Source organism: Glycine soja, chromosome 11 (genome assembly GCF_004193775.1).
Source record: "Glycine soja cultivar W05 chromosome 11, ASM419377v2, whole genome shotgun sequence".
NCBI lineage: Eukaryota > Viridiplantae > Streptophyta > Magnoliopsida > Fabales > Fabaceae > Glycine > Glycine soja.
The window spans coordinates 41,117,955-41,144,030 of NC_041012.1; the positions used below are offsets into that span (position 1 = coordinate 41,117,955).

The window sequence follows — 26,076 nt, forward strand, 5'->3', positions numbered from 1 at the left end:
ATGTATATTTAATTTTCCCACTTGCTTCATAAGGTCTAAGGATGAAGTGCTTTTCTCTCTGCCGACTTGTATGCTAAAGGATGAAAAATGAAATGTATTTTTCTCATGCAAAACGTGCTTACTATTGACTACTCTATGTATTAAATATTAGTCAATACAGTTGATATGAGACCTAAAAATACATTTATTGGATGACAAAGATGTTCCTTTTAACAAGTAATCTTAAAATTTCTGGACAACAGCACGTTTGGATTGTGAGACGGGAAACTGATGTTGTGAACCCGGAGAATTGGAGATAGCCTGAACTGCTGAACCTAATAATATTTTGTTCAAATAGTTTTAAATTATTATAAAAATTGAACGTGTGGTTTGTTACTTTATATATATATTTGATATATCCTCACATAAGTGAATCAGTATATAAGCTAATGTGAAAAAAAATATCAAACAAATTATAAACTATAAAAATTAAAATTAATTGTACTTAAAGCACAGAGCTCGACCGAGTAGAAATAGATAACTATATATGTTTTATGACAAGTCAAATTTGTCTATGTAGCCAACTATAAATTTATTCCTACAGACAAGTCTAATTCTTTTAGAGAAATGGTAATTGTACAACAAAATATATAACAAAAAAAGGAAAATTTAAGATGTAATGGTAATTGTACAACAAAGTATATAACAAAAAGAGGAAAATTTAAGATGTAATAGATAAAAAAATGACTTATAGATTGTTGTATGCATATTACTTCTCATTTTTTTAATAATGTTTAATATGAGTCAAGTCTAATTTGTTCACTTAAAAACTTATTTTATAATATGATAGGTAAATAAGATATAAATTTATTTTTTAATAAATTTAGAATTAAATATGTTTTTAATCTTTTTTTTTGTTTATAATTTCACACTTTGTGATAGATTTTAACAATTAATTTTTTTTAATTTATTTTTAAAAAAATGTTGACAATTTTAAACTGTCAAAATATTTTACTTGTATAATTTTGTGACTGTTTTTTACAATGAATGTGAAATTGTTATAATTTTTTACATATTTGGGTAGTTTTAAAGTATTTCAAATCATTTTAAAGACATTAAATTAAAAAAAAAACATTTCTAATGGTGTAAAACTATAAATTAAAACATTGATAACACAAAGAATAAGAGATATTAAAAGTAATTTTTCAAAAATTTAAGAAATGATAAAAACAATTTTTTTTAAAGACTAAAAAAATAATTACCAAAATTTGAAATTTTTTAGTCATAAAGGTAATGATAATTCATTCACTTCAATTTTAACATTCATTGTTTCTGAATTATGTTATTTAACCTCTAGTAGTAATGGCTTCAACAGGATCACTTGGAAAGCAATGAGGGTGATCCTGAGTTACTTGTCTTTATTCCGTAAGTTGCCATGTCTGACTCACAGTCTCACACACCTTTTCTGCTTAACTGATTTTTCTCTAGTCTTAATCTGATATAATATTAAATGTTGATTTATTATTTTAAATTTTAGTCTTATTTTTTAAAATATTTTTTAAATTTGAAACAAATATATTTTCGGTCTTTTTCTTTAAAAATAAAAACAAAAATCACTCAATTTAAGTATCACTTATTCTCAATCTCATTCTCAGTTTTTTTTTTCTAAAAAAGAGAAGAAAAAATCGTGCCAGATTTTTTTCTCACGCCAAATTTGACACTTGCACAAGTAACCGTTTATCCTCGATCATCTTTAATATGAGTTCTTAAGCTCAACAATTTCTATCCATCACTATTCTTATTTAAGAATTTTTCATGCTGAAAGTTGCATTCTAGGAGAAGAACTCTTAAGAATTTCATATCTTTTTCAAAAAATATTAATTTTTAATATCAAGTAAAATCCAAAAATTCAAATTAGATTCTAGAATATAACAAAAATTATTATATTCTATGTGGAATCATAAGATCCAAAAAAATTGTCTAAGAACCTAAAATAAGTTCTTCTTCTAATGATGCTTAAACTGTTTTTAAGAAACCTGTTTTAAGTACAACCTCTGAATCTTTTTTTGTATCATTCATGTCTTTGCAAAGAAATTATCAACACGACAATAGATTCTATTATTATTCTAGCTAGAATGATGCCACTTTTAAAAAAATTAAGTAATAACATTTTGTTTTAATGTTAATAAAATTGTCTTTTAATTTCCATAACCCTAAACACTTACAAAATTGAATTTTTGAATTCGTCTATGTACATAATATGTGTTAGAAAAATAGAAAAGAATGGTGTTGTCCTGTATTGTCCTAACAGTAAATTTTAGTAGATCTCCGCGGTGCAATATGATATCCAACTCTGTTCCATATATAGTTAACACATGCAACAAATTAACAACTGAATTTGTGCACTCAAGGCTAGAATATGTTACGGAGCCTCACAATCAATTGTCCAAGAATAATAATAGAAAGGAATAATAATAGAAAAATAAAACAAGAAAATAAAATTAGATTGCTCTGCGTATTCAAATGTTATGCTGCCATTTTTTAATTGTAATTTTTTTTTCATTTCTAAAAGTTTGTGATTTTAATCTAGACACTTTATCCTCTATTTAAAAAAATGTAGTTTAAGTTCTTATGTCTCATTTTATCCTCTGTGGGCTCTTTCGGTAATAGAACTGGGCCTGAATACAAAACTTTCGGCAGTGTTGTTAGGTGCACTCAGCATTTTTTTAGAATGTTGGGTGCACCAGTAATAATGCTGGGTGCACCTAGCAACACTCAACTTTCGGGCACACTGCTAAGCGCATCCAATGAAATGAGGTTTCATACGGATTAGCTGAAATGTGTATCAGTAACTTATGACTTTTAGGTTATTAGTATAGTGTTTTAACCAATTGAGCCAATAGATCAATTATATTATAAAATAAATAATGTTGTTATGCATAACACTAAACTTTCTAATGTATATTTAATGCGCATGTAAATTTAAATATTAAATTTTGTGACAACTAATTTTAATATAACTCATACAAATTATTCAATCCGTATATTTTTTATAAATAAAAAATATTTACTATTAAAAATTTTAATATATTAATAAATTAAAAAAATATATTTTTGAAAAAAAAATAAAAAAGATACTTACGAATTACGTGATCCATATGAGTCATATGAATTATATAATCCATACAAGTGATACGGATTATGTAATAAGTTAATTCTTATGACTCATATGTATGTAATGTATCAGTACACATGTCCTTTTCGAAATTGCAAAATTGCTGGGCTTCGTTGGGTGCGCGTTGCAGTGCCCAACTTTCGGTTGGGCCTAGCCTAAAGGCAAAGCCCGATAACTGGATGCATGTAGCGTAGCGTAGTACACATGTCCTTTTCTCCTTGCGCACCGTCGTTTTTGTACGTATCAATACGGTTGTCGTTTCTAAAGAAACGAACGGAACAGGGCAAGTGTCGTTTTTAAACTTTAAAGACGCGTGTTGGTATGTTAAACCAAATCGAAGAGAAAAGAAAAGAATCGAGTGATTTTCGTTTGCGTTGTTGTTGCGACTGAGTGAGTGAAGATGGCGTGCTTGCACGACCACAGTTGCGAAGACCATGACTGTTCCTCTAACTGGTCTCTCTACAAACACATCGACCTCTCCAAGGTTTCTCTCTCTCTCTCTCACACATCATTTTCACATCAATTGGTACCAAAATGAGGTTTAGAAGCAATTCGCACTTTGGATAGGTTTAATTGCATCGTGGTTGAATTTGAGCATGCTTCTCTGAGTTTGATTACTTATCAAATGCAGTTTCTGTATTCTATAGAGTTTTTAATTAAATAAAAAGGAGAAAAAATGAGATCACAGTTTGATAATCTTGGTCAGGTAACTGCTTTGAATGAGGCAAATCCAGGAAGTGTTAAGTCAGTTTTCAAAGCTTGGGAAGAGCGTCTGGATTCTTCTGGGGTAATAATAATTCATTCACTTCAATTTTAACATTCATTGTTTCTGAATTATGTTATTTAACCTCTAGTAGTAATGGCTTCAACAGGTTCACTTGGAAAGCAATGAGGGTGATCCTGAGTTACTTGTCTTCATTCCGTAAGTTGCCATGTCTGACTCACAGTCTCACACACCTTTTCTGCTTAACTGATTTTTCTCTAGTCTTAATCTGATATAATATTAAATGTGTTCTTAATCTTTTCTCTAGTCTCACACACCATTAGTTTTGTTAGAAATGTCAGCAGGGGATTCGAACCCATGACCTCTCCCCCCTCCCTTCACCCTTCACTAGCCACTGGGGGAACCTTATATCTCATCTACTTAATCTATTTTAATCAGCTGTTTTCCTTTGTTACCGTGTTAGTGTATATATGCTGCTGATTCCTGAAATTTAGATTATATTGGATGGATTGTCTGTTTATATTTGTTTGCCTTTCATTTTCAGTTTTAAGATACTTCCATCTTAATGCCCTATAAAACCAAGAAATTTTTCAACCCCGTAATTAACAACCAGTATGTTTTTGGTAGTATTACTGGTTCTGGTTGGTTCTCCTTTACAAAAGCTTAACTACATTGTTGCCCAGATTCAAGTTTATAACATTCAAATTTAGTATGATCAACTTTCTGCTAAAAACAGTAATTCCAACAAGCCAACGACTTTATCTGTAACATCTTCCATTTTCTATTTAGAAAACTGGTCCTATAAGTTCTTACCGAACTTGTTATGCTTCTGTGCAAAATAGATTTACTTCAGATGTCAAGATTAAGAGCATATCCATAGTTGGTGGAGCTGATGGAACAAGTCCTTCCAAGATGAGAGTGTAAGTTTACGCTTTTGAAGCAGCTATACTGTATTTGGAGTGATTTTTTTTATTGAGTAACTTATTAGCAATAATTCTATTTTATGATAAGAGAAATTACCAGCCTCTGCAACGCTCGTTTTTGGTTTGTTATTGGCTTTGATAACAACTGAGTTTAAAAGTAATGTTGCTTTTAGTTTACCATTTTATTATCTGGAGCATGATTTTGTCACAATTGTGATACTACCTTTCTTGTCGAGTCCAGCCTGTTAATGTGGTAAGGACTTATTTTAGATACCATCTTCTCTGTTATCCTTTCCCCATCTTCTATGCTGTTTGATTCTTGTGTTTTTTACCTGCTTAATCCTATCCTTCGTTGATACTTGATACTTGTACAACTGAATTGTTTATATTCTCAGTTGGGTATCAGGGCAACCAGTATAAATATCTTAGTTAATGCTCATAGTCTCCTACTGAATGAAGTTTCTTATACATTTTTTAATGAGCAAACCTTTGTTTTTCTTTTGTTGAATTTAATCTCAGTAGGAAACTTTGTAAGATGAAAGATGAAACTAACAGTAGCTCTTTGTCGACCTCTTTCCGAATACTTACCTTCACATAAAGATAATGCAGTTTAGTATTTGGATCCACAATTTAATCTATTTTCCAAGTATCCCATTTACAGTCAATAGACACTTGATACCACCTCTATATAATATTTTGTATTTTTGAAAATAACATTTATATAACTTGGACTAAATTGAATATTCAATTGCAGTAATTATTATCTTGCACAAAATGGCTGAACACTTCATATTGAATTAGGTTCATCAATCGAGAAGGAATTGACTTTTCAGATGCACAAAGCATGCAGGCTATTCAGGTATAGTTTCAAGGTTTTCAAGGAATTAATTGACAAATCCACACCACAACTTGTATGAAACATTTTTTTTTCTCTTGAAGGAATGGGATTTGGTTGAGAATATGCAAGGAGTATTGGAATACCAGACAAGGTAATCATTACCTACTTCTCAATTCTCATTATAGTTATTCCATCACTTTGGCCTTTTCTACAAATACTTGTGCCAGAAAATATTGCAAAATATTCAATTAGTTAATAATACATGTATGCAATGCATTTTCTCTGTGGTATTAATGTAGTATATTCCCATACTATAACTAATTAGGGGCGGTACTGCTCTATGTCTTTGGAGTTTTCCAGTTTCTCTAACATCATGTTCTTTCAATGTATCTATCCTTTTGATTAGATATTCTAAATTTCAAAGCGTGGCAAATATTACCTTGCACTTTCCTGAGAATTTTGGTGGTGACACTACTAAAATACACTATATTGGCTTTAAAGGCGAAGCCACTCAGGTACTTTAACTGCTAAATTCATGGTTGCTGGTTGTTATAGTCTAGTGAGATTATTAAATATCTTGTTCATTGTGTAGTTGAAAAGGGATGTTGTTGCCACTATTGTTTATGAGCTTATGCCAAATCCTTCTGACCACAAGTAAGTATTGAACTCTTGGCATTATTATATTGTTAGTTGATTTTTTTATATCCTTCAATGCCATTCATTTATGTTGTGTGCATCAAGGAGGCTAGCAAGTTTGAAGTCTAATATCATTTCAAGAAAATTGGGTGGGGACACAACAATGATGTTGGATTCTCTAAATTAGGCATTTTTTTCCAGTATTTGCTTGATAGCAACATAGCTTGTCCTATTAGCAAATCATTGCCCTCTATAAATTTTCTTCTGCAAGTTCATTGATCTTAGTTTGTATATAGCTTCTGCAGTTAGTTGGTTTTAACCCTCTGAAATAATCCTACAACTAGAACCTTAATAGATGGTTCACAGTTCATTTGGTCAATTTAGAAAGGCGTCAATTCAAGATTTAAATGCGTTTCTGGGTTGTAATGCCCATTGTTAAATGTTTCTTAGATGATTGTTCTGGTGTCCATGTGAAGCATAGTTGCCTCATGTATGTGTGTGCGTGCAAGTGCAAGTGCAAGTGCAAGTGCATGCCTGTGCATCAATAAGATTGCATGTTTTTTTACATTGCAATGGTTGAAAGACTAGTATTCATGAGCTTTACTTTGGTATATATCTTTCATAATTTCTAACACTTAATTATTTTGTAGGACACGTGCTGAAAGTGGAGGGGGTCTTTCTCACATAGAATGAAATAGTTACATTTACTGATGTTACTTAGTTACTTAATAACCATCGCCACCCAATCTCGTTCTCCTTGTTTCCACCCTCCCTAGACAAAAAAGTACAGCTGGACGTGGATAACTACAATATCGTGCAATGGAATATTTAGTCCTGAAGTCTACGTAAAAATTATTGCATGTGAAATTTTGTGGCTATATACTGTTTATCTGGATGATGATGAATATGACAATCTTAATATATTTTATAGAACAAATGAAAAACTAATCATTATGACATTATCAATTGTTTCTCTCTAGTCTCTGCCATTTGAAGAATATATCTTTTGGAAAAGTAATGAGAAGGTCGGCTACGTTTTTTTATTGATATGAAATTGATGCAGAGTGCCAAAGGTTGATATGCAATGACTTTTGTAAAAGAAGCGAATCTAATTCGGTTCTACGTCTTCTAGCTGAGGAAAGTTGTGAGGTTAACTCATTTAAATGGAAGAAGAATTATGCAATATCTTAGATGCAAGAAAAGAGAGGAATCGTTTGAGGATAGGATTTAACTCTCTCTTTCCTAGTTGGAAGAAAATGAAAAACTTGGTAGAAAAATCTGTGACCTTTTGCGTTGTCAAGTAGTTAGACAATAAAAGCTAAACGAGTGATAAATTTGAAACAATAACTCATTTACTCTATCAAATACAACAATATGTTTTAGAATACTATCTTTTATGTTAATTGTATGTATGTATGTATATTTTCTGTTCGAGACCGCCAGTATTAAAAAAAAAAATCTTATTTGAACGACATAATTTTTCTTTGGAATATTCAATACAGCTATAATTAGTTAAAACTCAAAACTATTAGATAAACTCCACACTATTATTCTACGTACTAAGTGGTTATGTTAAATGTACATAAGATACAACAACTAAGTTTATGTTAATTTACTCAGTTTACATTATATTTATAAGCTTATCCACAACTGCGCTACAAACAAAACAAACTTAACATCACGCCAGCCTTTTCTTTAGAAGAACAGAGACCGTGACGTGGAAGGATTATCTCGATAATAGTTGTTATCAAAATTCCTATTATTGTATTAATAAATAATAAATGAAACCCATTGGATCAAGACAAAATCCATTGATCGGTTCCATTGGCTTGGCAAAAATGCGCACGGTAATGGAAGTTACTTTCGGGGCTAAGTAGGATGAAGTTATTAAATATTAAAAAATCTTTAAAATTAATTTATTTTGTAAACAAAATATAAAATAATTTTATTATTAATTGTTCTTAATAAATGAAACCAATTGGTCCAAGACAAATCCCTTCATCGGTTCCATTGGCTAGACTAGCAAGAACAAGGTATGAGGTTATTTTAGATTAAACTATAGTTGAGATTATTTTATTTTGTAAACAAAAATATAAAATATTTTCCCTATTAATATATTAGATGAGAGTGTAAGAAAGTTAATCATCACTATTTTATTTTATGTAAATCGTTATGTTTAATAAAGGTCAGATTAATTTTAATTATTTGCGCACTATGGTATGACTAAAATTAATAGACATGCACATACACACACTTGGTAAGAAAACCGAAATAGTGTCTCGAGGAATGATTTAAAATTTATTAATTAAAATACTATACTTGACTAAAGCACGAATACTTATTTATCAATATATTGATTTAAACAAACTATTATTCATATAATGATTGTTTTGATAAAGAAAATTTTTTGAAAAACAAAGGTTCACCTATTTAACAGTTAAGATGATGAATCACCGCGTCAATTAATATTTATTATGAGATTACATATCGTATTCAAATTAATGAAAAATATATTCCGACAAATTCAAATTGTACCTTTGCCATGAATGAAAGGTTAACCGAATAAATCAATTCTATCCAATTTTTATAGTAATTTATTATCTAATAAAATAACTAGGATGACAGAGGCTTACTCGATAAGTCTTTAATTTAATTTGCCTACTCTAAGTCTAATACTTATAGACAATAACATAACATATATAACCGTTTCTTTTTATGAGTGAGAATGAAACACAAATACAAAAAATTTATAATAACTCATATAACATAGTATTGTTTTCTTTAAAAGAATATAGCATAACATTGATGTAATCCTTTTTACTCGTCTTTGATTTTGATGGATAGAAAAATTAATCTTATTTTAAGTTTCACTAATGTTATGTTAATCTTGTAGTTAAGCCAATAATTAACAATTGATCTCAACAATATTATTATTATTATTATAAAGAATTAACCATTACCTTTTCTATTTGATATTTTTTTTAATTTGATGTATTAAAATATTTTTAAGAAAAAAATTGAGAGACAAAAATCGAATTTACTCCAATTTGAGGGAGGAACTTAAATATATACTTCATTCGCTCCATATTATATGATGTTTAAGATTTTGACATCAAAATTAAAAAATACAATTACTTTGTTGAATTTTTTAAAAAACATTAGGTAACTTTTTAATACACATTTTATCTTTATGATTGATTATTCATTTATTCTTGATATACACTACTTTTACTTTCACTAAGTATTGATTCACACACCAATTTTTAGTTTCAGTGATGATTTGGGAGTCCAAAAAGAATTGATAGCTCTTGTTATTGAAACCATTATTCAACTACCACAATTGAATTACTTGAACTAAAATCTTATACTTAATCCTCTCAAGCTTAATAATAGAAACAATGTAATCCTTGGTATCATTTTTTCAAGAATTATTGGGAAAATTCATAACAAACTCACAATAAAAGACATAATAAGCAAAAAAATAAATAAATTAAAAGATATAATAAAATTTGTAACAAAAATAAATAGAAAGATATACAAAATATAACAAAATATAGTGCATCATAATTGGAAAAAAATAAGATTTTGTTACACAAGAAAAAAAAATACAAATTTAAAAATCATTCAAAATATAAAAGTTGTATATGTAAAAATTAAATATAAATACCTAAGAGTCTCTTGACATGAAAAAACTAATGATTATATAAAAAAAAAATCACCCAAATGAATTTTCACTAGAATGAATCATACCAGTAGGATCGATGAATATAAAAATATGAATTAGTGCAACATAAATAATATATAATATTTTTAAAAAATTTAATTTCTTAGTATCGTATAAGATTCATAGTATCATCAAACATGGTGATCAATTTAGGTTTGAGTCATGAATATACAATAGTGTTAAATATTTGAAGGGAGATTTTGTCGCCCACAATTATCCTATTCGGCGCGAACATGATTGTCTTTCGTGAAGGATATTTGTGGTTTAGACAATTTTTTTTATTGACTACGATATTGATGCAAAATAGTCCAAAACAATAGATTGAAAACCACGAGCGCGCACAAGTTGGATATTTCCTTTTCAACAAGATTTATTTCATATCCAACAATCAACCAAGATTCAAATGATGGAAAAAGATAAATCAATCATTGCGTATTTTAGTTAAAATTATAGAACTGTCTTAGTTAAAAATAGTTTCAATCTCCTTAATTAAAACATATTTAGAATTTCAAATTAGATTGATAATATTTAATATAGTTATTCAGAATTTCAAATATTTATCATAATAATTACTTAATAATAATTAAGAAAATTTTAAAAATATATTTTAATTTTTCAGCTGAAATGTATAAGGATTTCCCCCAAGATTTCTTTACTTTTATTAATATAAAGATAAATATATTTTTCATTACCTAAATTATTTAATTCTATAGATATTTTTAAAATAATTTATTTTTGGACATTATTAATTATTTTTCATTGCCTACTTTTTTTATGGATTAACTTACTTATTTGAACATTTTACATGTAAAAAAAAAATACCTATTTGAACGGTGCAGATTAGAGTTGGTAGATACGCTGGCAAATTAACCAATTATAGGCAAAAAGAGAAGGATTAGAGGAAGGATTAATTAATCTTGTGTCGTTTTCGTTGGGCTTTTTTGTTTATTATTTTGTTTCTGCCTTTTAAGCTCACTAAACTCAACCCTGAAAACTAAGGGGAAAAAAAACTCATCTTTGAAATTCTTAAAACCCTAACTGGTCCGAACCATTGGAGCCACCGTGCAATAGTTCCTCCTCTCACTCTCTCCCTCAACACACCATTGATTTTGGTTTCAGCTTTATTTGGTACTGTGCCAATTTCTGTTCAAAACCATGTTTTTAAGTATTCTCTCTATTCTTATTTGGTACTAATCTCAATCTGTCACCTTTGTTTTTTGTTTTTTCTTCATTTTACTGTGCTATGCAGGAAGAGGGTTGTAACGCTGACGTGAAATTTTTCTGAAGACAAAGATGCAGGCTTGTACAACGATGAGTTCTTTGCAGCAACAACCTATTTGGACCAAAGGGTTAAATTTCCCTGCAAAAGGGTATGGCAGCAATAACGGGTTTCTACCTCAGGTGAGGTTCTGCAATATTAAGCCATCCAAAGCTTCTCATGTTGAAGCAAGTTTAGTCACTGGGAAGCCGTCATCTGTGCCTTTCTCTGTGCCTGAAATTGGAGGTAACTGTAATCATCTACCATCTGTTTGAAAAATTGTCTTGTGTGGATGACTAGTATTTTTTTTTGTTCCCCTTTTGAAAGATTAAGGGTGATACCGTGCCAGATATAGTGCCTGTTTGGATACAAGCCATAAGCTCTTTTGAGAGCTTCTCTACTGGAATTATAGATATTTCCAGTAGAGAAGCTCTCAAAAGAGCTTATGGCTTGTATCCAAACATGCCCATATTCCTTTTCTTTTTATCTGCGACTTTCTCTGCTCTTTGTTTCTCCTTCTGTGTTTATTGTAGATATTTGGCAGTGTTTTAAAAATGGCACTCAGTTTGGTGTGAATGTCAAGTAATATATGTATGAAAATGTTAACATCTGTTTATGACGTATTTGACTTTTGGTTGAGTAAATCTCTTTGGCAATAACAAAGTGGCTTTGGAGTTATTGATTTCTCTGTTTTGATGTTTAGTATTTGACTTGGTTTCAGTATACTGTTATTTGAATTTATGACTAAGAATGGTTTCTTTTGTCTATGGAATCACATGCTATTGCAAATACTAGGCGATGGAAGTAGCTTCCTGGACTATGGCTTGAGTGAAGCTGATCCTGATGTTCGTGCAATTATTGACAAGGAAAAGGACCGACAATTTAAAAGTCTTGAGCTTATTGCTTCTGAGAATTTTACATCTAGAGCAGTGATGGAAGCAGTTGGGTCGTGCCTCACAAACAAGTACTCAGAAGGATTGCCGGGTAAAAGGTAAAAATGTCTCTTTGATTTAAGAAAATGTTTTTCATTTCCATATCTTCAAGATTTAGAAAACATGTTTGTTTTGGTATCCAGTTTTTGTTCTTGGAAAATGAGAATTTAAAAATGTGTTGATTTATTCATTTTCAAATATAATTAAAATTTCACAAAACCTCATTGTACATGTAAGGTACTATGGTGGCAATGAGTACATTGATGAGCTTGAAATCCTATGTCAACAAAGGGCACTGGCTGCATTTCATGTAGATGAAAACAAATGGGGTGTTAATGTTCAAACTTTATCTGGTTCCCCTGCTAATTTTGCAGTATACACTGCAGTTCTTAAACCACATGATCGGATAATGGTAAACTATTTTCCCTGCACTTGATTTTGACTATTCCAATTGGCAGCCGATTATTGTAATTGTTCTAATGTATAATGGTATGTTGCCAGGGTTTGGACTTGCCTCACGGAGGACATTTGTCTCATGGATTCATGACACCCAAAAAACGTGTATCAGCCACATCAATTTATTTTGAATCTATGCCTTATCGACTTGATGAATCAACAGGTATTTTTTGTTTTCTCATTAAAATTATTACAGATATATTTGCTCCTTTGTGAGATAACTTATTTTTTAACCCACGTTGGAATCACAATAGGTCTTATTGATTATGATATGCTGGAGAAAACTGCTACTCTGTTTCGTCCAAAACTCATTGTTGCTGGTGCTAGTGCTTATCCTCGGGACATTGACTACCCTCGTATGAGAAAAGTATGTTTTGTACTTGTGCATTTTCTGGAATTATAAATTACTCATGATCTAATATGTCTCTACATTATATGGTTTTCTTCTTGGCAAAAAGCTAATTACTTCTTATATGCATGGGAAGATTGCAGATGAAGTAGGTGCTTTTCTTATGATGGATATGGCTCATATAAGTGGGCTTGTTGCTGCATCTGTACTTTCTAATCCCTTTGAGTATTGTGATATTGTGACCACCACAACCCACAAGGTTTGCCTTGAGATATTTTTATGTCAAACTTTGTACTTTTGCATTCACAATGAAAGAGAGAAGAATTCGCATTTATTTTTGTACAAACTTAAGGCTATGTTAACTTGAAACTCTGAAGTAAATACTTTTCTTTGCTATACTTGACACTTAGATATTTTCTTCCAGTCTTTACGAGGTCCAAGAGGTGGTATGATATTCTTCAAGAAAGATACTGTGCATGGGGTTGATTTGGAGCCTGCCATTAACAATGCTGTTTTTCCTGGTCTACAGGTAAATTAGGAATGTCCCTCTATTAGTTCTCTTGTAACTATTATTCTAGTTGAGGTGCATGGATCCTATGCACCTATGTATTTAAGATGCATATGTCTTCTATACCTTCCTACTTTTGTGATTTTGATAGTGTTATAATTATCCAGGGGGGTCCTCATAACCACACAATTGGAGGACTAGCAGTTTGCTTGAAGTATGCTCAGTCTCCAGAATTTAAAAATTATCAAAATCAGGTATTCTAGTAGCCCTTTTGTTGGAGGTAGGGATAGTAAATAGTATATGAATGCAATCAATGCACAGTTTTTGTGTTGAGATTCTCTTAGAAATTAATTACGGTTTAACAGGCATTGTGCATGCTTCTTAATTTGTGCACAGCTTGCATGCATGGTGTACATTTTCAGGAGACTCTCTTTAATCAGAAGTTTTGAACCTAGTTTACTTTATCACTGAACTTGAACTGGGCAAAGATCCATTTTGAAAAACCAAATTTGGAAAAAACAGGTTTAAAAACCAGTTCGAAACTGGTTCAGTTTTCAGTACTGGTTTATTAAAGTGGTTTGATTCAGAACCAGTTCGCTGAAGTTGTTCAGTTTGGTTCAATTTTAAAAAAAAAACTTTAAAAAATTGAATCATGCATGGAGCTAGTTGGAGTTTGGCATAAGGCACTTACTGACACTCATTATACTACCATCCTGCAGGTGGTTGCTAACTGTAGAGCTCTTGCTAAGCGATTAATTGAGCATGGATATAAACTGGTTTCTGGTGGTAGTGACAATCACCTGGTTCTTGTCGATCTAAGGCCATCTGTAAGCTTATTGTTCCTTCTTTTTGTGTTTAACAAAAAAAAAAAAAAATTAGTTTCCCTCTTTTCTTCCCCTAATTCATCCATTATAGATGACATGCTTTTCAATGTAAAAAGACATGATTTTCCATGTTGATATATGATCCTTGTTAGTACCTTGGCTATGCTTCATATTAATTAACAACACATCCTTTAGGGTCTTGATGGTGCTCGGGTGGAGAAAATTCTTGACTTGGCTTCTATAACCCTCAACAAAAATTCAGTGCCTGGTGAGATCTTATTGCTTTGTTTCTTGTGTGCATCAGTTTATATGCTTTATTCACGTGATATTTCTGTCCCGTTATTACTGACATGTGCTAATTATTATAAAAGGTGATAAGAGTGCCCTAGTTCCAGGAGGCATTCGCATTGGGGCACCAGCAATGACAACAAGAGGACTTGGTGAGAAAGAATTTTCACTCATTGCTGATTTCATTCATGAGGGTGTGCAAATAAGTCTTGAAGCCAAAAGTTTGGTCTCAGGAACGAAGCTCCAAGATTTTTTGAAGTTTGTAACATCTTCTGAATTTCCTTTGGGAGAGAAGGTATCAGAGTTGCGTAGGAAAGTTGAAGCTCTTACTACTCAGTATCCAATACCCGGAGTCTAAGTGTACCCGCATAATGAATACTTAAAACTAAGACGCTGTTAAAAAATTTTGTACAATAATCATGCTTCGATGTGTGTTGCTAATAATATGTTGTAACATTTTATGGCAAATGCAGCAGCAGCTTTATGATTATCCCATTTATAATTGGAAGCAAACCAATCCAATCCTTGATCCTTCAAATATTCCTTAGTAATTAATATTGTAGATGAATGGAAAGCAAATTGGTAACGAGTGGCCCGACTTCTTGGGGTTCGAAAAGCTTTGTACTTGAATTGAAAGACCACTTCAAGACTTAGGTCCTTTAAACTTTAAAGACTTGTTATCAAATTAATTCTTTTAAATGTAAAAGTTTATAGCATTTTTCTTTATGAAGAATGAAAGTATTTACATAAAAAGACGAATTCGGCAAGTTTTGAAAAATTAGTTTAGTCATAAAAATTATCAAAGGACTAACATTGTGATATGTTTATTGAATGAATTTGAATTTTAGTACTTGAAACTTTCATTATAATATCCCTTCAGAAAGGGGAAAAAGGATTTCCAACGAAATCTAAGATGAACTAGAAATATAATCTGTTCTTTTGGGAAGAGTTTTACTATAACATGAAAAAGAAAAAAAGGATTTTGACTCATTAGGAGTGAAGAGTTTTATAGTGACAAAATATGGTGTATCTTTGGTTGATTTAAAGAACATTATAAATTTAACTAAATTATTAAAAACATGAATTTCACTTCTTATTTACTAATTTTGTAATTTTTTATTAAAAAAAATGGTAGGAATCAAATATTTTTTGGTCAAAAGTTATTGATTAATTTTTTTTAACTATTGAGATTTATTTAAAAGATTGATCTTTTCAAACAAATGTTTCTCCAAATATACGAACTAGAGATTCAATTTATGATCACATGTTTAAGTGACTAAATTATTTACTAATTATATTATATCTTATTAGTAGTTTTTGATAAATTTTAAAGTAGGTTAGCTAGTGTGTTGTTGATTCCTTTAGGATGGGACATGACGCCAAGCCTTGTGAGGGCATTGTTAGGTACACCTAACAATTTTGCGATTTTCCATTTTTTTCTTGGATTAGCTGATCTGTAAGCTTCATGCGAGTTGAACCTATGACTTTCAAGTTATTAACTCGGCGCTCTAACCAATTAAACTAATAAGTCAATTATATTATAAAATAAATAATGTTGCTATATGTAACACTAAAATTTTTAATGTATATTTAATGCACATGTAAATTTAAATAATAAATTTTGTGACTATTAATTTTGATATAACTCATACAAATTATTTGATCCGTATATTTTTTATAAATAAAAAATATTTACTATTAAAAACATTAATTTATTAATAAATTAAAAAACATATTTTTGGATTTTTTTTAAAAAAATACTTACGAATCATGTAATCCGTATGACGTGATCCGTATGAGTCATATGGATTAACTCATATGAATTACATAATCTGTATGATACATACAGATTACGTAATCTGTATGACTCATATGGATCACATAATCTGTATGAAATATACGGATTATATAATTTGTAAAAATAAAAAACACTTAAGGGTATTTTTGGAATTTTGTTTTAATGTTGGGTGCACAAGCAATATACCTGGTGCACCTAGCAAAGACCGCCTTGTGAGTGACTCAGCCCAGCCCACGAGTGTGTCTTCTTCTCTCTTGTTTGTTTCTGTTTAAAAACGCCGAATCAGTGAATACTAACCAACGCGTCTATTCTATTTGCATCTCATAACAGAGAGCTGAGAAAGGAAGAAAAAAGCGTGTGTCAGAGATACATAACAATGGTTGTAGAAGATACCCAAAAGTCAGTCATCACGGAGGACCAATACCCTAGCAGGGTCGTCAGCGACAACAACAACGACGACGACGACGATGATCTCGAAGAGGGTGAGATCCCCGTCGACGGCGAAGATAGCGGCGCCACCGCCACAACGAAGCCTCCGGCCGCCCTCGCCCGAAACCCCCACCCTCTGGAGAATTCCTGGACCTTCTGGTTCGACAACCCTTCCTCCAAGTCCAAACAAGCCGCATGGGGCAGCTCCATCCGACCCATCTACACTTTCGCCACCGTTGAAGAGTTTTGGAGGTCAAGCTTTGATCTTTTCCCTTTCCCTTCCTTTCCTCCCAACTTTTCCTCTCCTGGGTCGTAACCTAATTGCTTCTTTCTTGATTCTTGGAAACGCTAACCCTTGTTTTTCTTTTTTTTAATGTTCAGCATTTACAATAACATTCACCACCCGAGCAAGTTGGGTTTGGGGGCGGACTTTCACTGCTTCAAGCACAAGATTGAGCCAAAGTGGGAGGACCCTATCTGCGCCAATGGGGGAAAGTGGACTATGACCTTCCCAAGGGGAAAATCTGATACCAGTTGGTTGTATACGGTATTGTTTTACATTAACACCTGCTTTTGATGCAAAAGAATTCATTTCTTTGTGGAGTTTTATTTATAAATTTAATTAGAATGCACTAATGGTGTTACATATTGTTAATTTTTAATAATTACTTTAAAAGTCATATCTGATAAAATCCTATAGTGTAAAAAAAATTTTAGTGATAGGGCATGGAAGTTGGACTCTATTAAATTGGAATATGTAGTAAAATGATAAAATCCTATAGGATGTTTTTGAGTGCATATAAATACTCATTGTGTAGTTTAACTTATGAATTTAATTAGAATGCAAGGTTTTAAAAATTGGTCCGCAACTGTGACTGGCTGCAACATCAAAGGTTTTTGAGTGTCTGCAACTGCAATTGTGGCCACATCAGCTGCTATTGTTTGTATACCTAGAATTTGCTGTGCTAGTTTGTTAGTTTAAGTATACCGGGAATGGTTTCTGGTTGGATGATAGTATAATTTTTTTTTGTTATAGCGATAGGGCATGAAAGTTAAACTCCATTAGTGAATTGGATGGTGTAGGAAAATTATCATATCCTATTGGATGTTTGTGTGGAAAAAAAAATTACACAAGTGTATATACTTAAATTGATTCTTTGTGATCAAGCTAATAATACTGGTTTTTTTTCTCTCTTTTTTTGTTGCTTGAAGTTGTTGGCGATGATTGGAGAACAGTTTGATCACGGAGATGAAATATGTGGAGCTGTTGTGAATGTCAGAAGTAGGCAGGATAAAATTGCTATTTGGACTAAGAACGCTTCAAATGAAGCTGCTCAGGTGACATTCTTTCTTATTTATTTATTCAGTTAGTTTTTGCTTTGTTTCTGTCTTTTCCCTTTATTTACTATTGTGCTGCGGGTGGGAGGTAGGGAGATTTAAACTCTCTAACCTAGGCATACGCCCCGTCTAGTTTGCTCTTAAACCTGCCAAATTGTCTTTCAGTGGTTACACCGAATAATGGCATGAAGACAACTCCATGATATTTTGTACTCAACTCCATGATAAATCTTGCTGTACTTGTACTCTAAACTCTAAAGATGTGTTTGGGTGATCAACTTAGTACTGATTCAACAAGATCTTATCAGATGAGACCTTGTTAATAAGTTTGACTGAAATTACTGAAAATAACTTATTTTGATAAGTTTCTACATGAAGCTTATTTGTATAAATGTCCAATAAATCTTCTCTAAAATTCTATTGGCAACTTGAGGAATATCTAAACTATTCTTCTTGCAGGTGAGCATTGGAAAGCAGTGGAAGGAGTTTCTTGATTACAATGACACAATTGGCTTTATATTTCATGTGAGCAGAACTACTATCTGTATGCTTATGCATTTCTATGATGCTTGATGTTGAGTCAGGCTAACTTTGTATGGTTTGTTTTTGTTTGTTTGCTATATCTCCAGGAGGATGCAAAGAAGCTGGACAGAGGTGCTAAAAATAAATACGTTGTATGAAGTGTATAGCGTTTTTAACTGGGTAGCAAATGAAGGAAGGCAGTACATTCCTTGCATGAAGTCGCATTTTGATGCCTGGTCTTTCCTCTCTTACATGTAGCTTAGCTGAATTCGTAGCCCTTTTGGCCCCATCTTTGTAGTACTTGCATATTTGTTGTGGATGGAGGATATTTGACTGGATTGGATATAAAGAGAGAATCCTTGATCACAAGTTTGTTTGTTATAAGGCAAATGAAATCGAAAAGATGTTTTCTTAATGAAAAATTGTTTGCCGTTTGAAGGCTTTTGTGTCAATCATAATAATATCTTGTAAAGATTGGCCTGTAAACAAACGTTTCTCCTTCTCCTACGACTTTATTAGCTATTAATATTTGTCAAATGTTCTAAATGTTCTGTAACCAATGGAATTTAGTTTAATTAGATGAATAATGTGTTATAAACCTCTTTAGTATTATGTTCAATTCTACCAAATAAAAAAATAGTGCATATTAGTCATGATTTGTCATTCAGTGCAATCTATATCATAAATTATAAATAACCTGTATGTATTTATATATTTATTTATTGCATATTATAGACATCTCAAGTTATAGTACACGGGCACCACTACGGTTGATTCTCTTCTGAACTCTACCTACAATAGTTCACTGCTCGAACCACTCGCTTGCACCTACTCAACCACTTAAGTAACCCTAATACGTGGCATATTTGGCAACTAATTAAAAAAAATCCCGTTTTTCGGGAAATCTTTATATTAACCTATTTACATCAAACGGACAAACAAACATCACGCCTGTAAGAGCTTTCTTTATATGTTTGCTGGAAGGAATACTTTAATATTGTAAAACAAAATTGCAAGCGTGTGTAGTTATCTAATTCCCAGACAAGAGGGTAATTAAGGCAGATATAGTCGAAAGACTTGATTCCAAACAATATGTGCATTTACAATAATTGTCTGTTTCCATGTCTAAAAGGGATATAAACACTTAGAGCTGGCAGAACTGCATGAAGGTGCATTCAGTTAAAAATTTCCCCTTCTTCAAAGCCTCCGTTCAAAACCTCCTCATCAAGATCTGTGGTGAAGTCTTCCTTGATAAATAAACCAAGCCGCTCCAATGGGTTCTCAAACTGATGTTTATCCAATGTCTCCAATGCAACTTTGTAGCCATTTCTACCGCCAACGGCCTTATAAGATAGCGTGCATCCACTCAAACTTTCAAGTTCTTTAATAATCTCCATATTATGTTCTATATCAACGGTTCTTTTCATCTACAAAAGACATCAAATTAAAAACTCATTTTAATAAACAAAAAAGTTACAGAGAACACATGACTCAGGAATCAAACCTTTTCTATTGCAGCTCGTGAAGCTTCTCTTTCCTTTTCTCTCCGCTGCCTTGACTCTTCCTCAGCCCTCATTCTTGCAGCAGCTTCAGCAGTTTTAATTTGGGCTTCGATCCTAGCTCTTTCTGTAAAGCAGGCAGCATATGATGAACAAGGGTTGCCAATCAATAAATTCAATTACAGTCCTCATTGACCCAACAAGAAAAGTCACTTCAAACGAAGAATAGACAAGTTAATGATGATATAAAGAACATTGGAAAAACAGAACAGAGACAGATGAAGTTACTGATGAGCATTCAAAATTCAAAACAAGTATATAAATAGGTCATTGCTAGCATGGACCACCTTTTTAAATGGTCTATGATGGACCATGTTTAATTACCATTAGATTTATCTCATCCTTAGGACTATATCATACACCCTCTGGCACAAGATTTTTCTTTCCAACCCCTACAAGGCTCCACAATCCACGGGACTGCAGACCCTCCCCTTCTTCATCAGTGACCACCGCGACCACCTCTGCAGCACCATGATGGTCACCGCAGAATGAGGCTGCAAAAGCCTTGGCATCTTTGCTCAGTGACAGTGTGCCTAGCGAAAGGATTCCATCTTCACCAAAGGCATTCAGGCCAAGCAAAATCTCTACTCCAAACTCTCCAGGAAAAAAAATTAACACATTTGAATCCGAGAAATTAAAAAAAACAAGCAAACCATTTAACCCATTTTTGAAGAATAAAATATGTCAGTTGAACCCGTTTCTCAACGAAATATTTCACTTCTTCTACATCAGGATCTTCAAGCCTTAAACCAAAAAAAAAAGCATATGAAAAGATATTTACACGAGATTTGTTAGAAAAATTTCCTAACCAGAGGTTACTCATAAAATTTTATTTTGCAGCAAGTTCCAATGATGAAGTAAAACACATCCAAATTGAACAATGAAAAGAATTGAATTTTATGATACTACGGTAAGGATTGGCAATTGCTAGTCTTCAACGATTGGACAGTAAGTGGTGCTGAGAAGATGGAAACTGATGAGGGAATCTCGCCAGAAAAGCTCAAATCCGCCAGAGAGGGCTTGGAGATCGGAGGTGGTCTCAGTGGCCGCCAACTATGAAAGAGGGAAGGAGCTGTGCGGAGACCAGAAGTGGTTGGGGTAACAAAAAATCCAGTGCAGAGAGTGTATGATATAATCCTAAGGATCAGACGAATCTAATGATAATTAAACACGGTCCATTTTAGACCATTTAAGAAGGTGGTCCATGCTAGCAATGGCCATATAAATATGTTTCTATCAAAAAGTTTCTACATAGTCCCAAGTAATAGATACTAATATACTATATTCACCTTCACGCTGAATCCTTTCCAATCTCTCCTTTTCCTGCTGCATTTTTTGAGGATTACCTTTATCACCCTAATAAACAGAGCAGTGAAAATTAGGAAACTACCCTGCATTCAAAAGTAGCCTCAATGCAATCAAGACACCCTTCAAATAAGGCTTACATGATCAAGAAGGGTCTTTTGCTGTGCTTTCAAAATGGTATCTGCAAAGCGGCTTTTAAGTATAGCAGCACGAAGAGCCTTTTTAGGAGAAAGCTGGACGGGCAAAACAGGCATGCTCCATACTAAAACAACAAACAGCATATAAATTAGCACCATACAGATCCACATACAAGAGGTAGCAGCAGTTAACTGAAGCATAATAGGCAAAGAGAAGCTGACCTTCCCCAGAAGAGGCATCAGTAGTAGGAGTTACATGCTGAGAACTAGGACAAACATGTTCACTGTCCAAAGAACTTACAGCTCCTTTGCATAATATCAACATCAACTATACAAAATCAGCATGAGAGCCAAAGGTAGAAGAAAACTTATCATCACATGTCTAAACTATTCTCACCATCAGAATCAAGATCAGATTTCTTCTCCATAGGTGATGTACATTTAGTCCGGCAATCCTGGAAGTAGACATAAAGTTTCTTAGAATTGCAGGCTACAGCTAATTTGGCTCGTGACATTTGATAATACTATTGTTAATACCTGTCTCAATGAATCGGCAACACGTGCAATTAGGTCCCTTCCTTCAGATCCTTCGGATGATATGTCTAAATCAGTGCACAGATACAAGTCAATAAAGAAACAAATGGCACATCAGAGAAGCAACCAGAAGATTGTCTAACTACCTGATGACACCTGTGTTGAATTGCTAGGATTTTCACAATGGCATATGATATTGCCACAAATTCTACACTTGGATGTGACAAAACGTACTGAAAAATATGACTTTAGAGAGCCAGCAGGCTGTTCCACATCATGATTACCTTTGCTGCCTATATAATACACAGTTATCAGCTCCTTTAAGAGCCAGAAACCTGCACAGTACTCTTAATGCATTCATACCTTTGTGCAAGTCTTTCTCAATCAACTTGCAAGGAATCTGTGATAATTTAGGTGTCTCCACCTACAAGCGAAATATTGCCAATATAATAACATTTTTTAAAAAAATACACCAGAAAACAAAAGAAACATGTGGCCATACTAAAGTACAACAGAGAAGAAAGGCAGCAGATACCAATTTTATTTCATCAATTGCAGTAAACATATTGTATCCTTTAATATTACAATAAGACTTTTCTCCCTCACATACAACACTTACTCTGGCATCTTTTGTTGCCAATGATCTAATCTTGTGCATTCCTTTGTGTTCGAATAATTGTGTTTTTTTGGGCAAGGAATCTTTATGCCGGGGAAGCATTGCATCAAGACTTTTTCTCCCAGTTTCCTTAATTGTTTCCGTTTCGCTTTTATCATGCTCATCTTCAAACTTCCATTTCCTACCAAAGTCTTTCCATTTTCTGTCAAATATTTTGCTGAGTTCCTTCGCCATCATATGAACATCATTACCGGGAGGATTATATTTCATTGCATTTGAGAAGGTCAGTCTGACATCATCTGCAAACTCCTCAATGCCAGAATAAATGTTTCTCTCCAGCTTAGATTTAATTGTGCCCAAATCCATTGGATGAGATATGATTGTAAAATAATCTGGAATACTCAATGCTACAGGGTCCACTGGCTTAAGAAACACCCAACTATATGAGTGAGACATTAAACTCTTAAGTATTGTAGCACACTGCATCGACCCTTTCCGATCAATCTTTTGTCTTTTCTCCTTTTGGCCCTCAACACTTACTGGTGGTCCCCTCTTGTTAGAATTCAGTGCTGAGGAATTTTCATTAGAATTACAGCGCCTGTTTTTATCATTGTGATACACTTTCTGTCCAAACTCACATTTTGGCCCAGAATCAATCTCTATCCTTTTGGTTGAGAACTTGATCTTCAATTTTGTACTTGGTACTATAGTTTCAGTGGCAATCATGGTGATGAAATAAAACAGGGAGTGCAAGGGCACTCTCTAAATCTCCAATCCCACAAAAAACCCGAAAATTCCAACTCCTTTGAGACAAAGGCGTCCCTCAAGCAAGCAATGCTTCCATGTGAAGACAAATCGTCTGTATAAAAAATAGTTGCCAACAATCTGAGCACAAACAACTTACGTATTTCAATTTCAATTATATCAGAAAACAAAACACTTTATACATATACACACATGAGACAAAGAATTCGTTACCGATGGAAATAAAGTCTGTTTCGCAAAAATTGATAAACTACCAATACAAATAGATCATGCACTGAACAATATTGAAAGTTAAAAATCTTTCACAGTAATTAAACATCCACCCAAAACCGGAATTTAAGAGAATTGGATCCAGACTACTGTATTTCACCAAAGAAAATCGAAAAAAAAAATCAACAAACGAATTCCAAAGCATATGATAACCGACGCAACTCACATCGAATAGTTATTATACAAAATAGTTGCTGCAAAGCACGAAACGTAGAAACATACTATCCGGCTCTTCAAATCAAGACAGAACAAAAAACTTCACCGTAAAAACAAGACAAGGCAAAACGTGGAATTTCAGCATTAAAATCGAATTAGGGTTTGGAAACGAACGTACCAGAATTGCAGCAGCAGAGAGAGAGAGGGCTATCAAGCCCCTCTCACAGATCAACCCGAGGGTAAGGAACGAAGACGAGTCGCGCTGCCAAAGCCACAGTGTGTGTAAGACACTAAGAGTATATCAGTGTGGTTTCTAGGGTTTTTTACTTATCGACGCGTCATCTTGACTTTCTATAGATATGGTTTTTCTTGTTTTATTTCTTGGGCTTTACTCCACGTTTTTTTAATCATTTGTTTATTTATTTATTTATTTCAGGGCGGAAATATTGTTAACGATGTGATTGTGATTTGATTGGTTAGAGTCCAAATATCTAGAGCCAATAGTCAACCTACAAAAGGAAAATATCTAGGGCTCATGTGATTTAATTAGATTAGATGAAACAAAATTTGATAATAACTAGTCATTCACCGGTGCATATGCACAGGTGTTTCGTTCTATTTTTTTTTTTAGTTTTGAAATTATACTTAGATTAAAAAAATACACCAAAAAGTATAAAAAATTATTTTTTAAAAAAATTAATTTTTGGTTAATAAAAAGACTTAGATCTTCTCTTTCACAAAAAAAAAAAAGAATATTTGTATTTATGTTTTCCTTTACATAACATGTGGTTATTTCCTCTTTTGCTTCTTCTTATCCTTCAAACATCTCCATAGTTCTTCTCTAATTTCTTTGGGACATTTGGTATAGGCTGCAACATTCCTTGAGTTTGTTATCAATTGTTCTTTTGTTCTAGTAATTCTACCTTTTGTAACCTTACCATAGAAATTGTATACACAATTGTTTCTTTGTCATGGAGTACAATATTTCCATTAAGATTGGTTACTATGAAATATAAAAGTGTGGTCTCTGGACAATATGCTAATATCCGATAGCAGGCAACATATATTTTCTAATTAAATCATAATAGTATTAAACCTATTTGAAGACTAATTAGCTTATGGAGTTAGATGGGCACTCAATTGTATCAGTGATGACACAAGTAGATGTTATTCAACTGATATAAAGTTCAATTTCAATTAACAAAAACAAATTAAAAGATTGCAAACACATGAAAGGTTCAAAAGAAAATCATTTCCCTTCATCGAGAATAATTTAAGAATTGTACCATTGTAGTTTCCTTCCTGAAATTAATAAATAAGTATCTTAAAAATAAAAAAATAAAAATCATTTAAAAACACTTATTCTCAAGATTCCCAACACCGCTTATGAGACATTATTCCAATGACTTTAATTAGTCAAGGAATTGAAGCACGGCTTAAATTCACAAAACATAGAATAGCTTCATAACATAGAACAAAATACGACATAGAACAAACAATATACAAAGGGAACGGGTTGTGGCCATGGTAAAAGAGGGTAATAAAAAAGTAAAAACCAATAAAGAAGGCATTGAAATCTGTTTAAAATAAGAAAAAGAAAATCCAATGCATTGTGTCAAACATAATCAACTTACTTGCCCCAAAGATGAAGCAAAACCAACCAAAGTTAAGAACCCCCAATAGATGAGTCACCTGAAACATTCATAGAAAGAAAGAAAAAAACATTAAAGTCGAAGTGGAAGTTAACCAAATCTCAAAAACTTTATATTTCTGCAAATAATTTTGTTGTAAACTTGTAATTAAAATGATACGACCGTGGCATAAATCATACTCCTTTGGTCTCGATTATAACAAAAAAAAATTTGAATGAAGTGAAAATGCCTAACTAAAAAGTGAAATGAATAAAGAAAATCACACAAACTAATAGAACCTAGTAGTAGCTGTAGTGGGAAGTGTGGCAAGTTGAGGAAGGCGGTAATAGTACCCATTTGTTTCGTCTTCTCCCAACTCTGTTGTATATTCAATTCATACTT

At 32.6% G+C, this 26,076-nt stretch overlaps 4 protein-coding genes across 5 annotated transcripts; 3 read left to right on the plus strand and 1 right to left on the minus strand.

The window, feature by feature from the left end:
• The first annotated feature begins 3,422 nt into the window (after window positions 1-3,422).
• LOC114373020 (PITH domain-containing protein 1) lies at window positions 3,423-7,254 on the plus strand. The gene is made up of 9 exons (XM_028330581.1): window positions 3,423-3,638; window positions 3,861-3,941; window positions 4,027-4,076; window positions 4,721-4,798; window positions 5,603-5,660; window positions 5,741-5,790; window positions 6,046-6,154; window positions 6,232-6,293; window positions 6,926-7,254. The coding sequence occupies exons 1-9, from the start codon at window positions 3,555-3,557 to the stop codon at window positions 6,966-6,968; spliced, it is 615 nt and encodes a 204-aa protein (XP_028186382.1). The 5' UTR covers window positions 3,423-3,554; the 3' UTR covers window positions 6,969-7,254.
• Window positions 7,255-10,966: 3,712 nt separating this feature from the next.
• On the plus strand, window positions 10,967-15,152 carry LOC114376038 (serine hydroxymethyltransferase 3, chloroplastic-like). The gene is made up of 12 exons (XM_028333944.1): window positions 10,967-11,127; window positions 11,249-11,503; window positions 12,053-12,248; window positions 12,427-12,601; window positions 12,691-12,808; window positions 12,900-13,012; window positions 13,131-13,253; window positions 13,419-13,523; window positions 13,670-13,756; window positions 14,222-14,329; window positions 14,522-14,594; window positions 14,698-15,152. Exons 2-12 carry the CDS (start codon window positions 11,293-11,295, stop codon window positions 14,970-14,972), a joined length of 1,584 nt encoding a protein of 527 aa, XP_028189745.1. The 5' UTR covers window positions 10,967-11,127; window positions 11,249-11,292; the 3' UTR covers window positions 14,973-15,152.
• A 1,557-nt stretch (window positions 15,153-16,709) lies between these two features.
• On the plus strand, window positions 16,710-19,279 carry LOC114377309 (eukaryotic translation initiation factor 4E-1-like). The gene is made up of 5 exons (XM_028335759.1): window positions 16,710-17,093; window positions 17,223-17,388; window positions 18,054-18,179; window positions 18,639-18,704; window positions 18,809-19,279. Exons 1-5 carry the CDS (start codon window positions 16,789-16,791, stop codon window positions 18,857-18,859), a joined length of 714 nt encoding a protein of 237 aa, XP_028191560.1. The 5' UTR covers window positions 16,710-16,788; the 3' UTR covers window positions 18,860-19,279.
• Window positions 19,280-19,580: 301 nt separating this feature from the next.
• Window positions 19,581-24,378, minus strand: LOC114377308 (transcription factor GTE12-like). Of its 2 annotated transcripts, none has more exons than XM_028335757.1 (11): window positions 24,222-24,378; window positions 22,856-23,711; window positions 22,600-22,660; window positions 22,383-22,529; window positions 22,240-22,304; window positions 22,100-22,157; window positions 21,925-22,008; window positions 21,706-21,827; window positions 21,550-21,616; window positions 20,206-20,327; window positions 19,581-20,128 (listed from the first exon to the last, which is right to left on the minus strand). In XM_028335757.1, the coding sequence occupies exons 2-11, from the start codon at window positions 23,576-23,578 to the stop codon at window positions 19,877-19,879; spliced, it is 1,701 nt and encodes a 566-aa protein (XP_028191558.1). In that variant the 5' UTR covers window positions 23,579-23,711; window positions 24,222-24,378; the 3' UTR covers window positions 19,581-19,876. The 2 variants fall into 2 exon arrangements, with proteins under 2 accessions (XP_028191558.1, XP_028191557.1); XM_028335756.1 differs by having other exon boundaries at window positions 22,856-23,737; window positions 24,222-24,376.
• Window positions 24,379-26,076: the final 1,698 nt, after the last annotated feature.

Excerpts from the sequence above, each read along its gene's own strand:
- LOC114373020 (XM_028330581.1), top strand. The coding sequence starts at position 3,555 with ATGGCGTGCTTGCACGACCACAGTTGCGAAGACCATGACTGTTCCTCT. Across the intron at positions 3,942-4,026 it reads AGCGTCTGGATTCTTCTGGG|GTTCACTTGGAAAGCAATGA; the intron begins GTAATAATAATT and ends TGGCTTCAACAG. Across the intron at positions 4,077-4,720 it reads GAGTTACTTGTCTTCATTCC|ATTTACTTCAGATGTCAAGA; the intron begins GTAAGTTGCCAT and ends TGTGCAAAATAG.
- LOC114376038 (XM_028333944.1), top strand. The coding sequence starts at position 11,293 with ATGCAGGCTTGTACAACGATGAGTTCTTTGCAGCAACAACCTATTTGG. Across the intron at positions 12,602-12,690 it reads AACCACATGATCGGATAATG|GGTTTGGACTTGCCTCACGG; the intron begins GTAAACTATTTT and ends GTATGTTGCCAG. Across the intron at positions 13,524-13,669 it reads CTGTTTTTCCTGGTCTACAG|GGGGGTCCTCATAACCACAC; the intron begins GTAAATTAGGAA and ends ATAATTATCCAG.
- LOC114377309 (XM_028335759.1), top strand. The coding sequence starts at position 16,789 with ATGGTTGTAGAAGATACCCAAAAGTCAGTCATCACGGAGGACCAATAC. Across the intron at positions 18,180-18,638 it reads CTTCAAATGAAGCTGCTCAG|GTGAGCATTGGAAAGCAGTG; the intron begins GTGACATTCTTT and ends TTCTTCTTGCAG. Across the intron at positions 18,705-18,808 it reads CAATTGGCTTTATATTTCAT|GAGGATGCAAAGAAGCTGGA; the intron begins GTGAGCAGAACT and ends CTATATCTCCAG.
- LOC114377308 (XM_028335757.1), bottom strand. The coding sequence starts at position 23,578 with ATGATTGCCACTGAAACTATAGTACCAAGTACAAAATTGAAGATCAAG. Across the intron at positions 22,305-22,382 it reads TTCAACACAGGTGTCATCAG|ACATATCATCCGAAGGATCT; the intron begins GTAGTTAGACAA and ends GCACTGATTTAG. Across the intron at positions 20,129-20,205 it reads CACGAGCTGCAATAGAAAAG|ATGAAAAGAACCGTTGATAT; the intron begins GTTTGATTCCTG and ends TGTCTTTTGTAG.